The 14459-nt window shown below is 37.1% G+C and overlaps 2 protein-coding genes across 2 annotated transcripts; both read left to right on the forward strand.

Moving 5' to 3' along the window:
- The first annotated feature begins 1015 nt into the window (after positions 1 to 1015).
- LOC113698058 (uncharacterized) lies at positions 1016 to 4612 on the forward strand. The gene is made up of 3 exons (XM_027217729.2): positions 1016 to 1871; positions 3008 to 3118; positions 4048 to 4612. The coding sequence occupies exons 1-3, from the start codon at positions 1200 to 1202 to the stop codon at positions 4243 to 4245; spliced, it is 981 nt and encodes a 326-aa protein (XP_027073530.1). The 5' UTR covers positions 1016 to 1199; the 3' UTR covers positions 4246 to 4612.
- Positions 4613 to 5148: 536 nt separating this feature from the next.
- Positions 5149 to 12612, forward strand: LOC113699259 (uncharacterized). The gene is made up of 14 exons (XM_072057809.1): positions 5149 to 5545; positions 6409 to 6474; positions 6586 to 6634; positions 7186 to 7325; positions 7525 to 7802; positions 8392 to 8509; positions 8596 to 8705; positions 8834 to 8915; positions 9931 to 10023; positions 10507 to 10571; positions 10722 to 10734; positions 10811 to 10891; positions 11501 to 11609; positions 11693 to 12612. Exons 1-14 carry the CDS (start codon positions 5414 to 5416, stop codon positions 11833 to 11835), a joined length of 1479 nt encoding a protein of 492 aa, XP_071913910.1. The 5' UTR covers positions 5149 to 5413; the 3' UTR covers positions 11836 to 12612.
- The last annotated feature ends 1847 nt before the right edge of the window (positions 12613 to 14459 follow it).

The following is a 14459-nucleotide window of genomic DNA, read 5'->3' on the forward strand; positions in this document are numbered from 1 at the left end:
TTTGTTACTCCACCGTCACATCTACATCAGAAGTCAAGCTTCAACAAACCCGTACTGAACTCAAGCTAGAATAGCCGTCATTCATGCAAATAGAACTTTTTGTTCACTGGCGCTGAGATGATCATATAATTCCTTGTTCTGTTAATTGATTTCTTAATTACTTGCTGTTTGAAGCAAATTCTGAAGAAGTATAACAACATTTCCCAAGTTAATCAGTAAGTTGAAGGCGCCATGGATTTACCCAAACTCTTTGATCACGACAGGATTCAGTATTCCTGTTTAGCTTGGAATATCCTTCTAGCCGAGGCATGAAGGTCAAGCAGATAAATTCGCGTGGCTGCTTCTTCCAGACCTTTTCGAAGCCATTTTTCATGCACTCGTTGAAATTAAAGAAGGCATAACCCATGCGCATCACAACTTGTCTTCCACATGATCTCCATAATGGTCTCTAAAATAATTAGAGACTATTCATTACAATCCAATAGGAGTACTAGTTGATGAAAAAAATAATGAATTGATTTTTTCTAGACTAACAGTGTATATATATATTAGCAATACAAAACTTAAAGCTCGAATTAAAATTGAAATTAAGTGACTTGAATTCTAAATCCCCTAATATATATATATATATATATATTATTAGTGTAAAAAAGATTAATTGAAAAGAGAATGGCGCACAAATTTAAAAGTACACTAGCTGCATTTGCAATGGTATTAGAACACTAATAGTATATATCTTGCATATTTCGTATCACGAAAAGTGTTACAGTATTATTACAAAATTAATTACGAATAATTTCAAATCCTCAAGCTCATGTCAGCCTAAAATTTATAGGCTAAAACAAAATCTTGGAAAAACTTCGAGGACTCCTAGGTGAATAACCCTTCCATAAAGAGCGCAGTTTAATGTACTTAAACGGGAAAGAGACTAACGTGCACCTACCACCTCACTCGGTCGCCAATTGTTGAACTCATCGAACCTAATCTGTCTCTCTCTCTCCGCCCCGCCATCTCACTCTCAGCTTAGTTCAGCAGTTTTCCTCCGCAGCTTATCACACCATGCATTACCAAGTCCTTCATTTCTTTTTTTCCCGTTTCCATCTTTAACTAATTACTTCAGCTGAATTTTCATTCCCATTATCCATAACCAATTGTTTCAAATTTTCACTATTCCAATCCCCAATAAAGGATAAAATAACATGTCACTGGCATCAAGAAACCTATTGACTAGCCCAATTTCCCAAATCAACACTACAATCAACACCTTCAAAACCCATCTCAGAAACCCGAGACTTCCCCTTTTATCGTATCCAAAACCCTTCTTAAACCCCTCAAGATTCCATGCTCAAAAACCCCATTTCCTGAAGTTTGCTACATTTATACCACCAATCCAGAACCATACCTGGTCCATCCAGGTTAAGTCCTTGGACTTAGATGGAACTGTAGGGGAAGAAAGCCGAAGTGAGAATCCTGCCAACTGGGATGTCAATTTTGATGCATTTCTTTCAATTCTGGAGTTTTTCTGCTTGGTTTCGTCCATCGCGATTTCGGGCATTTTAGCCGTGAATTCTGGATTTTTGGGCGGTCAAAGGATGGTTTTTCGGTGGTTGGGAGAGAAGGGGATGGTGTGGCAATGTGTGGTTTTGGTTGCTGGAGTTTTAGTTGGGGCGGTTATTCGGAGGAGGCAATGGAGGAGGATTTGTCAAGCGAAGTATTTCTCCAGGCCGGTGAATTTAGTGGAGAGAATTGAGAAATTAGAGGAGGACTTCAAGAGCTCGGCTACAGTTATCCGGGCTTTGTCTAGGCAGCTTGAGAAGCTTGGAATCCGGTTTCGAGTTTTTAGGAAGGCCTTGAAAGAGCCCATTGCTGAGGTATTGATGTTATATCCTTAACGTTTAGTGTTTCTTGTCAATTTGGATTACAAATATGGTAATGTGACATGGCTAAAGGTTCCAATAATCTTTTATCTTGTTAATTACTGAGTTTCTTGGATTAAAGGGGGAGAGAATTTGGTATAATTTGTTGCTGAGGGTAATGAATGCATGCAAATGTTATAGAGTTGTATTTTGAATTGGTTATTATGATCACTTATATGAGCCCTCGAAAAATGAATTCTGGTTGAATTACCTGACTTACGTGGTAGCTAATGTTTGTGCGGTGTATTGTTTCCATATGCTTACTTACACGTTAAAATACTTTGATATGTTTGTAGAACTTGTACCTTATTCTTTTGTGCTGTCACCCAACTAAAATGTTAGCAGAAAATTGTGATTAATATGTGGAGAATTCTATTTCGTCTAGAGTATGTCTGGAAATTGACCTTTCAATCATTAATTTGTTGCTCAAGTCGCTGAAAGGAATCTATGTGTGTTTAATGTTATATAAGCAGTCAGGTGACGTGTCTTTTTCTTCCCTTGTTATGGCTTGGAGTGGACTTGTAAGGCAGAATTCATGGAGGCTCCAGTGAACCTTTTTGCATGCAGAACATGAGATAGAATGTTGTGGAATATCTGACATTGGCCTGTCTTTTGGAATTGAAATGTGGCCTCCTTTTTGTTGGGAATTGCATTTGTTTGATAATCGATTCCAGTGATTTTGGTAATTTGGTCAGCTGTGAGTCGAGTAAGCTCCAACTTTGATGTTTTTAGTATATCTGATTTGATAAATTCATTATCCCATATGATTTATTTGATAAATTCATTATCCAATATAATTTGTCTTCAATTTAAAAGCAATTGGTTGGAGTGTTGTCCTTTGTAGACATCTAATTTTGGCGCCTACAACTTTCTGTCATTTCTGTTTGACACTTAATTATGATTATGGCAAATATGTCATCAAAACAGAGTAGTCATCTAGATTTGAAACTTTTATGTATCATTCTGACATGTCATAGGGGCAGAGTTTGAATCAAGTTGCATCATACTGTACATATGCTTCCTTCTCTTGGGCCAACAGTTTATGCAAGAAGTTTATCTCCTAAGTTTTGTTATTGGCTTCACCTGTGTAGACTGCTGCATTGGCCCAAAAGAACTCTGAGGCAACTAGAGCGTTGGCCATTCAAGAGGACATTCTGGAGAAGGAGCTTGGTGAAATTCAAAAGGTTCTGCTGGCAATGCAGGTAAGCTATTCTGGGTACTTTCTCAAGCTCATCTTTGTCTAATAATCTCCGCACGAATTTCTGAAATGAATTCCGGAAATAGGCTAAATTTGGCATAGTTCCATGTGGAAAACAAAAGATGCATCTAGTGATGCCATTGAAAGGCTTTCCAATTCCATAAAGGCAGCTATAAATCACTTCTAACAGCCCTCGGCTACTGATAAGACTAAAGAAAGAATACTGCAGCTAACAACAAAATAGATTCTGAGCGACATGCACTAACATTCGACTGCTCCTACCATGTCCTATTGCCAACTCAGCAAACTTGTTTCCCAAGTTCTTTTTTTTTTTTTGGGGCAGTGTCCCCGTTACTAAGCTTGCTTACTTTTACTTCTCATCTTTACCCTTCGTTTCCAGTCGTGTAAGTGTGACTATTTGGTTATTTGTGCTCCAGAATGCCCCAGCTTACCTATAATTGTCCAGAAGAGAAACTTGGACACATATTGTTGTGGTTCTGCCGCTTTGATATTCCTTACTATTCTGTTACAACTAATCCTGTTGCTATTTTATTTCTTTTATGTTGCCCGTAGATACTTTATTTTATGTTTTCCCTTTTTTTTCGCGTAGACGAGAATTCACATAATGAAAAGAAAACAGCACTCATGCTATATGACAGGTAGACCACGATAGTAAGATTGTTGAAAAGGTGTCCAAATAGTATTAGTAATAGCTGCTCCCTCCTCCCTAAACCCAGGGAGAAAGGAACAACAAAGGAACCAAGACACAGAAACTCACACAGACTTTTATGTCCGTTCAGGATCAAGTAAAACGCTTTGTGATAATAATATCAGACACAAGCAGATTGGCATTATTTTCAGAATATTATGCTACCTACTTTCATATGCGAGTTTGAACTGACTGGCACTGCATTGCCTTGTTTTCTTCTGTAGGAGCAGCAACAAAAACAACTTGAACTCATCCTTGCAATTGCAAAAAGCGGAAAATTATGGGATACCAAACGGGAAGAGAATCATGGAAATAATACACCTGCTGCATCTAATTCAGTTGTGGACGGGGTCCAACAGTTGGGGAAAAACCAAATCCAAGCCGTGGCTGGTCAGAAAGAGAGCAACAATGATAATATGTAGTGGATGTTCCTGGCAGTAACGGGAAATGGACATGCCCGTTTTGTTCATAGATGAAATCCAGTGACTGGACCTTGTTTTAACTGAAGCAGTTGAAATGCCCTTCTGGGGTCTGATCTTCGTGGAAGGATTGATATCCTTGCTTTCAGTTACCCTGCAACAAGTATTTGACTGCATGGTTCAGGGAAGAAGAGGTTATAAAAGATAGAAACAGGAAAACTGAAATGTGTTAGTGTAGTTCTTTTGAAGAAAGCATTATAACAACTAACAATACATGATCCATTCATGTAACTTTTCGATTATTAATCTATCAAACTTTGTAAAGATTTCGCTTGCTCATATATCAAGTGCTTTGGCCTTTTATCCTTCATTTTTCTTCCATTTTTTTTTTCCTCATTGATTCGGAGTAAAGGGTCCTGTCTCCCATGGTGGTTTGGAAGAAAACGAGTAAGGGCAGTCTTGATGAACCTTTGTCCGCTTTAACTGAACTCGGTTATTTTCAGCTGCATTTCTATCTTTTCATTGAGACTAAATTATTGGCCCTATGTTTTGTTTGTCATCAATTCATTAGAGAACTTGCCTGGGTTGCTTCATGGCATACTGAACAATAAACCGTGGGTTAAGAGACCTAGTCAAATAAAAATATTTTTTGGCCATAAAGGTCAACTTTTTGTACGGTATTTTAAAGGCTCGCTTTTTCAGTTAAGTGATCTTTTTAATCATAAAAATAATTTAGTGATTATTTTGATCATTTACTTTGTTTGGAATAATTTTGTAATAAAAATATACTCAGTGTTTTTTAAAAAAAAAACTATTTTAAATAATTTAATGATCATTTTGACCATTTATTCTATTTGAAATAATTTTTTGCTATCCAAATACATTCGATGTCTTTCCTTTTTTTTTTTTTTTTTTTTTATAAAAAGGATGTGTAAGCGGCTTCACTTCCAAGTTCCAATCACGATCACGAGTTAGGGCATCGCTTGCGATTGGGATTTGATTGCCTACGAAGATAAGTCTTTATACCTGCGATCCAACATGTGTTAGTGTAGACTGAAGATTTTGAAAAACAATTCAAGGGAGTCACTTTGTCGCTGAAAAAACGCGAGAAAGGAGGAGATACATACTGTGATACAGTCCGAGTCATACTAGTTGGTGTTGGATAGAAGGAATGGAAGGGCTAAGGGAGCTGGAAAGGGTGCAGAGAATTATAGAGCTGATGGAATCCCATGGCGTCTTGAACCCCAACAACAACATTAATCCTTACTCCAATCGTTTCCTTGCAAATTTCACCCACTTCTTGGTAAATTTTTGGCTTAGCTTTCCCCCAGTTGTCGTCATTCTTAGATTTTCTGTTCTCCCATTTCGTCTGCACTCTCTACATTGAGACTCTTGCATGTGTTGTCTACTGAATTCGGTCCCAACAGGGTACCCCAAATTGTTGAAATAAATTTGTTAATTTTGGTCTTGAAGTTCTCGAAATAAGTAAACATAATCCCTTGGTAGTCTTGTATCTTGTTTGCATGCCTAGCTGATAGCTTTAGTGTCTCGCTCTAGTTAGAGCGAAGACGATGCAGAAAATTAGTGATGATAGGCTTATGGGCTTGTAGGTTTGTTAAATGGGCAAAGCCTGGGTACGATGCTATGGGAGTTGCGCTTATGGCGCCTTCTTCTTGGATTAGACGAATTCCTGTTGTTGTTCATGTAAAAGCCGTAAAGATCAGAGCTTTTTTGGTTCCTGTTTAAGGGAAAAGGTTATTGGTTAGAGCTTGTTTTTAAGTTCAGTTTTTTGTAAGATTTTTCTGGAAGTGGATCAGCCTAACTGCACTAGGTAATGGCCATTCGCAACGTGTAATGTGACTTACTAGGAGGATGGGCAAGCTCTTGCATGGAGTATATGAATTGTTGTATGATGGCTTGATTGTGAGTCATATTGTACTGGATGTGGTAAATATGCTGAAATGGGTGGTTATGAGTCTATAAAAGTTATTTCCTGATCAACGTGAAATCTTTGCCGTTACCCAAGTCCGAATGAACCAGATAATATTAACCAACAATTTCTCTCATTAAAGTTTGCGTGTCATTTTTCTCTTATTTTCCATGCATTAAAAAGTCTCAATTTGTTTCATTGCTCTCCCCTTGTGACCTTGAATCAATTTGGTGAAGGTTCAAACTTGCAGCGAGCTTGACATGGAAATCAAGTGCCAACTGATTTCAGAGTATATGACAAAGGTTACTTTTTTGTGTTGTATGATAACTTGCCTAAGCTTCTTTGGGTGATCTAAGGTTAGAGTAAATGGGATGCAAGAACTCTGCTTATGCTTGTGATTATCCTTCTGACAGATTTCAACTTTATTTCTGGAGGAAGCACTGCAATGTATTGGGGAAGAAGGTAAAGTTTTCCAGTTCTACTCTTTAACATTTTTTGTTTGTAGGCCATCTTCTTATGGATTGTGCCCTCAGCTTCATTACACAATGGAGCTGAGTTTAGGCCATATATGACCTAAATGAATCTGAAAAAGATCGTATGTATTGATTGTCTGAAACTTCTGCAAAATGTCACTTTAAATAAAAAAAATAACTTGGTCAATTTTGTCCTTTTCAGATGATGAAATTTGCCGTTGAAAGGGGCAATGAGTTTGACAATGTATTCAGGTCTTATTGTTTGATGGAATAGACTTGATTCTCATTCTGCTTTTAATGGAAAGATAAACATACATACAAGTTTGGTAGACATTCTCATTTCATAGACAAAATAAAGCTGTGCAAACAGCATGAAAACCATTTACTTCCAAGTAGCAAATTTGTGACTCAACGTAAGTGGCCTATTTTACCATTATGAGGCCTGAGCTAAACTACTTCTTGGAAGGGATATAGGGTATATCTTGTGGGTTTATTAATTCTTCCTGCAAATTACTTAGCTGACTATGTTTTAATTTGTAGGTAATGAACATATTGGAAATGCTGTGCCAGTACATTGTGATGATGAGCAAAATGTTGATCCATCACGAGACAACTTCCTAGATACTGCTGCAATTGGGCTGGACTCCATGCTTCGAGCAAATTCTACATTGGAAGATTTTGTAAGCAATATTGTCTTTGTTATAATCAAACCATACAATCTTTAGCAAAAGTCCTTTTTTAGTGCAGAATTGGGTTTAAAATTTATTCAGGCTGTTTTTACTTTATGCCATATATGAGGATATGCTTGTTCTCGCAATGGCAAGACTTTTCCTTAAGGATTGTCCTCAACATTGTTGGACTGACGGTAACAATGAACAGTGTAGGTCATATTTTATGTTTCATAAGATGGATGTTCACCAGCCGCAGTTAATATTCAAATACTTACCAATACTTTCATTTACAGAGAGTTACATTTATCAGGTAACAGAGCAACAAAAGGCAACTCTCTCTCTCTCCCGCTCGCTCTCTCTCTCTCTCTCTCTCTCTCTCTCTCTCTCTCTCTATTTTCCCTTACTATTTCTGGCTTATATTCTGCATTTTGGTGTGTACATTAACTTGGGACTCAATACATTGTTGGTCCATTTACCTGTACAATAGCTGCTCACTGACTTGCTCATATGTCCTAAATAAAATGTCAAGCTTCCTTACATAGTGCTCTACCCTTTTTCAGAATGGAATACGATAATATCAACAAATCATTATGACATGAAAAAAATTGCATTACTTTTTCCAGTAAATGTGAATGTGCCTACTGCTTGGTACCTATAAATGTGAAAAGTTGTGACAGCAATTGTTCCAATTTTTAGCTACTATGAGTAATGTGTCAATTATGTACCTGAATAGCATAGTGAAAGCCAACATTAACTTTAAAGAATGGGAAAGAACTCTTCTGTAGGGATGATAATCAGCACATAGGTCTAATCATGTGTTGTGTAAATCAGCAAGTCAAACTGGACTGAGAAAGTTCTACCTTAAGACATCATGCTAACTCTGATTACAAGGTTTTGGAGGATGCTTGATTTTCTTTTCTCAGATTTTGGGCTAGACAAAGTGGAAGGGTATGATAGCTGTAAACAGTTCTTTGGCTTGGTTCAGTTAAAGTCAAGTTTCAACATGCTGCATGATTACAATTAGTTTTCTCGACAAATAACTGATGCTGTTAAAAAGGATTTTAGTTCCATAATATGTTTCATTCTTGCTTCCTATGATCTTGATTTTGAATTTACAGTTGGATACTTTGAATGAGAAGCTACTTCAGTCACCAGCTTATGGAGTTCAGCTTGGGGAAATAGAATCCTATGTGGTAAAACCGCAATTTAGAAGATCTTTGTATCACATTATTTTCAGGATTTAGGTTAAAAGCTTGATTTTCACTGTCCTTTGGTGCAGGGTTGCCAAACAGAGGGAAGAAGGGCAATCAGATCCTTGAAGATGTTGGAAGCTGACCCATTTAAACCACTTCTTATCCTACTTGAGCATCAAGGCCTTCTCACGGAGCGGTCTATATCTATTTCTGTTATGATTTTTGTAGTTTCCTTTATGTTCCCTCTCCTCCATGTGGGTTCTTAAAGAGGAGTCTAAAGGTTTTTAGAATCGTAAAGGTTATATTGCCCCCTCCTTTTTTCAGGATAAGAGAAGAGCTTTGGTCTGGGGTAGAGTACTGGAGTCTTGAAAGAAAACTATGTTGTCATCCCTTGAGTGGAAGTGAGGTAAAATTAACAAGTACATTCTATATTTTGACAAATAAAGTTTTGAGACATTTTCCTTTCCTTGTTTGACTAAACCGGTGGCATCAGATTCTATATAGTGCAGATATCTGTTTAATACATGCATAAATTGGTAATCTATTGTATCTGATTTCTTTAATTTGAGTAATAAAGTTCTGCACTTGTGGAGATTTATTGCTACTTCTAGCATCATAAGTAGAGAAACTGGCCCCATGTATTGCAGCGTTTGGGGGAAAAGATTGATGGAATGAATAGAGTATTTCAGGGAGATGTAAGAAAATATATTTATTAAAAATGCAGAGAAAAATTTAAGAAGTGTTTGATGGGAAACTTCAATTTAGTTATTAATTTATTAAAATACCCCTTGGAAAGGCCCTTTACTTTAAGGGAGATGTAGAAAGAATATCAGTTGAAAACTATAATCCTAAAAGAGAAGCTAGGGGCAGAAAACTATACTTGCATGCCAAATAATGATTTCTTCATGGCGCAGATAAACATCAAATGGAGCTTATAATTCTAGCTACCAATACACTTTCTGGTCTTTGGCAGCCTGTCATCATTATTTTGGCCCCATAGACATGGATACTTAATGAAAGCAACTTTGTTAATAAGGCTTCCAGTTTGTTCTGATTTACAAGCTCAGTTCCTAAAACCTAATACCCACACCAACTCCCCCCTCCCCCCCCCCCCCCCCAAAAAAATCTGCTATTAAAATATTACCATGAAAGTGCATGATATTTAATCCATTTTGGCTGCATAAAAGTCAAATGGTTATCTGCAAAGTTGTTATATAAACCAAATATTTAGGAAGAGTATCCTGACTTGGACAAGATGAATTCCAGTTTTGGACTCAGGGAATACTATCTTGCTACTTATTCTATTCTTGGAACATTTTCTTCTCTTAATATATTACAGCAAGATATATAATATCAGTATAGCCTATTATCATCAACATTCATCTTTATTATATTTATAAAACATACTCTGCACTGTGCAGAGTAGTGTAGGAGATGTGATGAGGGCTATTCATCTGAAATCCTTTGATTATCGGGTACTTAATCTGCTGCTGTATCAATTGCGGGGTGAAAAGGTACATTCCTGATTGGTATTTGGAAACTATCTTTGAACTTCCAATTCTATTCTGGCCAAAACATTATTTTACATGAATGTCCTTTCCATTTCAAGCTAGTTTATTAAGTCACCAGTTTATGAAATTTAGGCCATCTTTATCTTTGATGATATGGTTACACGTGTCACTCAAATACCTACAGTTGCTTATCTTGCTTTCAATTTCTGTGACTGGCCTTGTTTATTGTTTCTTTATCTCCTATCTTTTGATTGGAATAAATGCTGTTTATGGTAAAGATGATGAGGGTCTCCCCTTGAATGATTAATTTACTCAAACTATCAATTGTTTCTTCAGGAACTGTTGTAGGATGAGTCATCCACCTTTCAACTTCGTTGAAAGGATATGGAAAGGATTATGAATCAAATGCTTGTGGCAATGTAATACTATTGCTGCTTTACATTGTATTTTTCACTCTGGTCTGCTTTCTTTGAAGCTGTTATGAAGGTGAATGAATTGCATATGGAATTCCTATCAATATCAGAGTTCTTGGTTGAGCTATCCGATGATCTGTGAGTAGTTTTCATGTAAATCTTAATGTTTTGTGTATAAAAAGAAATGTATTGTATTGTTATTGGCAAGATATAACTTTCCATTTTTTATGCATGGGAAGAAGCATGTACCATGTGTTATCATTAATGGATGACAATGTGATGCTGTAGGTTTGACTATGAGGTAAATCATTTTTCTGTTGTTTTTTTCCTCTTATGCCGTTTATCCTGAATATTAAAGATTGTTTTTCACTTGGTAGGATGATGTGTTGGAGAATAATTTCAATATATTGCGCATGTTTGTCAGAATATATGGAGCTTCCAGGGCACCAACCATGCTGGTGAGTAACGGTCATTATAATAAGAATACTTCCGTAAGCTCCATGTAAGCTTATTGGAACCCTAGATTTGTGCTTGGGCTTGTAATGCCAAATATAGTTTTGAGCCATCCAATGGCATTATTAATTTTGTGTGGGTGCACGGAGAGTATTTTTCTGTTTTTGTTTTGGACTAGGAAAAGGGGACTAAACAGTGTCGTTACCCTTAGATCACGTTGGGGTATTTCCTTTCTGACCAATAGGCTATGGGATTAGCTAAAGTTTCCCATTATGAATTTATTCATTGAGAGTTAGTTATATACTGATGTGTCCATATATGTAGGACTTTTCTATTCTACCATGTATTCGCAACATAATGTTAGTATTTACCAAGGAAAGGAGAGTGAACAGACAATCCGGTGAAGTTCTTAATCCAACTTTTCGTGCTTGGTTGTTATGCCATGAAAGGGAAAATAAATGGCTGTCCTCATTTGTAGTCAGAGCATTCCCTGTTAATTGTGTCAGTCCAACTTAGTGGCAAATCTTGCAACCACAGTTTTTGCTTCATATTCATTGCTAAGCTATCAATACATGAATTTTGTTTAGAGTCATCTTCTTGTTCTTTTTCCACAGGCAAAACGTATCACCGAAACTGAGGAGAAGTATGAGAACATGTTGAAATCTTTGGATCCTGAATTGGCCATGAATTATCAGAAAAGGTGTGAAGAAGCTACAAAAGAAGGTAAACTTCTGGTAAAATGAAATTTGTTTTGTACCAAGATCCATGCATTATTTGTCCTATTGCCTTGGGCTCTTCTCTTTTAGGTGGGAAGATATCGGGTCCTTCTCTTGGGACATGGAATATTCCAACCATAATTGAAGACGAGGATTCTTATCGATGCAAAATCTTGAATGTTAAGCCAACAACTGTAGTTCAGGCAGATGTTGACAAGTGCTATAGTTCATAATCTCAATCTAACGAGTCTTGCCTAAATTGTGTAAAATTGATCCGGGACTAGTTACACTTACTGTAGACTGACTTGGACACAGAAATGGTTCTTGGTAGTTTCCCAGATTTTAACCTAGAAGTGTTTATGTTTTCCTGCTGAGGAATATTGGGATTTGGGGGACTTGGATGGCTGCCTTTGTATTCTTTTTCCAAACGTTTCCATCACTTGCTGTTTTGTGGGTGATGAAGGATTATGGGATAAAGGATTCTTGGACTTGGTAACTCTGGAATTATCAGTTGATTATCCGGATGGAGTTTTTGGTCCAGATTTGCACCCCCATTGGATATTCAAAGAGAAACAGTGAAATGTTTTTTCAGAACGATCATGAGCTTCTATGGTATGACACTGAACAAACGATTGTCCAAAATGGGCAGTTTGGATGGTGACCCATTTATGATGACTGGATATCAATGCCTTGCCAGCCTCGTTCAGCCAAGCAAAGGAGTCGAGCGCAATCCTCGATTCTGGGTAGGAACTGATAGAGAAAACCTCCCAAGATCCCGCAGAATCGCTTACTATGGAAGTAAAGAAAAGAGGAAGAATTTCACAATCACGGCTTGCTACCAAAATGTGCTAGCTAGCAAATTATCTGTGTAACTGCATTGGAATGTTTTTGGCAGTGGTTTGTTTCCTTGCTTTCGTGCTAAGCTTTTACAATTCAACAGTATGTTTTGTGCTCAGATGAGGTAATCAACTTCAGTAAAATTTAGAAGATTCTTCCTTTGACAAGAACAATTATAGCGTTCAATTCACCCCCTGTTCATATCAGAATAGATATGGATATTTATACAAGCTACACCTAACGTGAAACAGCAAAAAGTATTGCTACTATAATTTTTTTGCCACGTCCTGTTCATCGTATTATCATAATACTTCAGAGGGATAATTCCAGAAACCTCCCCTGAAGTTTTTGACAATTGCAGAGACCTCCCCTCAAGTTTATTCAATTACCCTTACCTATCTTGCTTTTACTGTTTATATAATAATATAGGGATAATTTCAGAAACCTCCCCTGAGGTTTCTGACAGTTTCACTCCCCTCCCCTGTGGTTTCTGAAATTTTCACAAACCTCCCCTAAAACTAAACAGGGGATGCCAAAATAGACCCAATTTCAAAATACAAACAATAAAAAATTAGTAGCTGGAGAGAGAAACAAGTGTATTCCACAAATGCCCTCATTATCTTGGGTTAGAGAGCTAATGCAATGTGAAGAAAAATGAGGGAATTTAAGAAGAATGAAACTTGAGGGGGTGTAAGTGAGACCAATCAACAGAGAAGCTTACAATGAGGAGTAGTGAACAAATGCAATGCAACGGCTCTTTCTGGCAGCCAGTTCTAATGTCTACATGCAACGGCCAACTTCGAAGGCTATTTATCAGAGTAAAATGCAGCAGCCACAGATGCAACAAACAACAACAGACAAATGTTAATCTGTGAGATGCAACTAAAATGCTTGGTGTTGGATGCAACTGAAGTGCTTGGTGTTCCATCTTGAATTGCAGCAGCAACAAACACACACGCAAATGGCCAGTTCAAGCAACAGAGGTGAATTCTGGAATTCACCTACATCATTTACAATTAGAAATAGATATTGTCGATGTAATCGCAAGGCAACCATTAAAATTTCTGAGAGTGAACGGAATCCACACAAGCTGTACTTTTGCTGCACAAATTGCAGATTCTTTGAATGGTATGAAGGTCCAGAAGAGGAAGAGGTGAGCAGCCAAAGAGAACGCAGACATTCATCAATGCAAAGGGAAGAACAAGTCCAGATTGGTAGAGTTGAAGAACAATACTCCATAGTGACAAAGCTAATGCTACTTAACCTTGTATTTTTAGCAATTTATATGTTTATTCAAATTGTGAAGTCAGTTTAATGAAATCAGTTTATTCAAATTGTCACTTTCAGTTTATTCATATGTGCATGCAAGACGTTGTCTATTATGATCTTAATAAGACAACACCATACAATCTGTGCATACAAAAATTGCAGAACCTGTAGAATCCCTGCATATTGCACTTTACTTCAAAGATACAAAATGTATGTCTTTAATGAATTTACACTACTGCTTGGAATTCAAATGTCAAGCAAAAGACCATGTATAGGTACTAAGTCCATAGATGGTATACAAAACCAAAAGTTACACCAAGCATTTCAGCAAAGTTTCAGCAAAAGTAATAATGACAAAAGTATCTCCAATCGTAAACAGATTCAAAAGAACATCAGTATTCTCTTAGCAACAATATATGACAAGGGAGGCCTAACTATTTAAAACCTCAAGCTATATAGCTGCTGCTGAGATTGTGCGACTCATGATTAGCTGATGTATTGGTGCTCACTGAAGTTTGTAAGTGGGAATTTTTGGTAGAATTGGCGCCAGCAATTGGCATTAATGGCATTGGTTGTGAAGCTGCAAATGAAGTTCTCCTCCTGATGTTAGTTACAGCAGATGTTCCATCTTTCTTTGAGGGCCTTCCTCTCTGAAATGATGTAGGACAAGTGCATAGGGTGAGCAACTCAGAAATGAAAAAAAATGACCAAAAAGCAACTGGATGTACCTTTCTCTTAGCAGCATCCATAG

Source organism: Coffea arabica, chromosome 7c (assembly GCF_036785885.1).
Source record: "Coffea arabica cultivar ET-39 chromosome 7c, Coffea Arabica ET-39 HiFi, whole genome shotgun sequence".
NCBI lineage: Eukaryota > Viridiplantae > Streptophyta > Magnoliopsida > Gentianales > Rubiaceae > Coffea > Coffea arabica.

Coding starts and splice junctions, on each gene's coding strand:
- LOC113698058 (XM_027217729.2), top strand. CDS start 1,200: ATGTCACTGGCATCAAGAAACCTATTGACTAGCCCAATTTCCCAAATC. Junction 1,872..3,007: donor TGAAAGAGCCCATTGCTGAG/GTATTGATGTTA, acceptor TCACCTGTGTAG/ACTGCTGCATTGGCCCAAAA. Junction 3,119..4,047: donor AGGTTCTGCTGGCAATGCAG/GTAAGCTATTCT, acceptor TTTCTTCTGTAG/GAGCAGCAACAAAAACAACT.
- LOC113699259 (XM_072057809.1), top strand. CDS start 5,414: ATGGAAGGGCTAAGGGAGCTGGAAAGGGTGCAGAGAATTATAGAGCTG. Junction 7,803..8,391: donor GTCCATTTACCTGTACAATA/GCTGCTCACTGA, acceptor AGTTCCATAATA/TGTTTCATTCTTGCTTCCTA. Junction 10,892..11,500: donor CCAGGGCACCAACCATGCTG/GTGAGTAACGGT, acceptor CTTTTTCCACAG/GCAAAACGTATCACCGAAAC.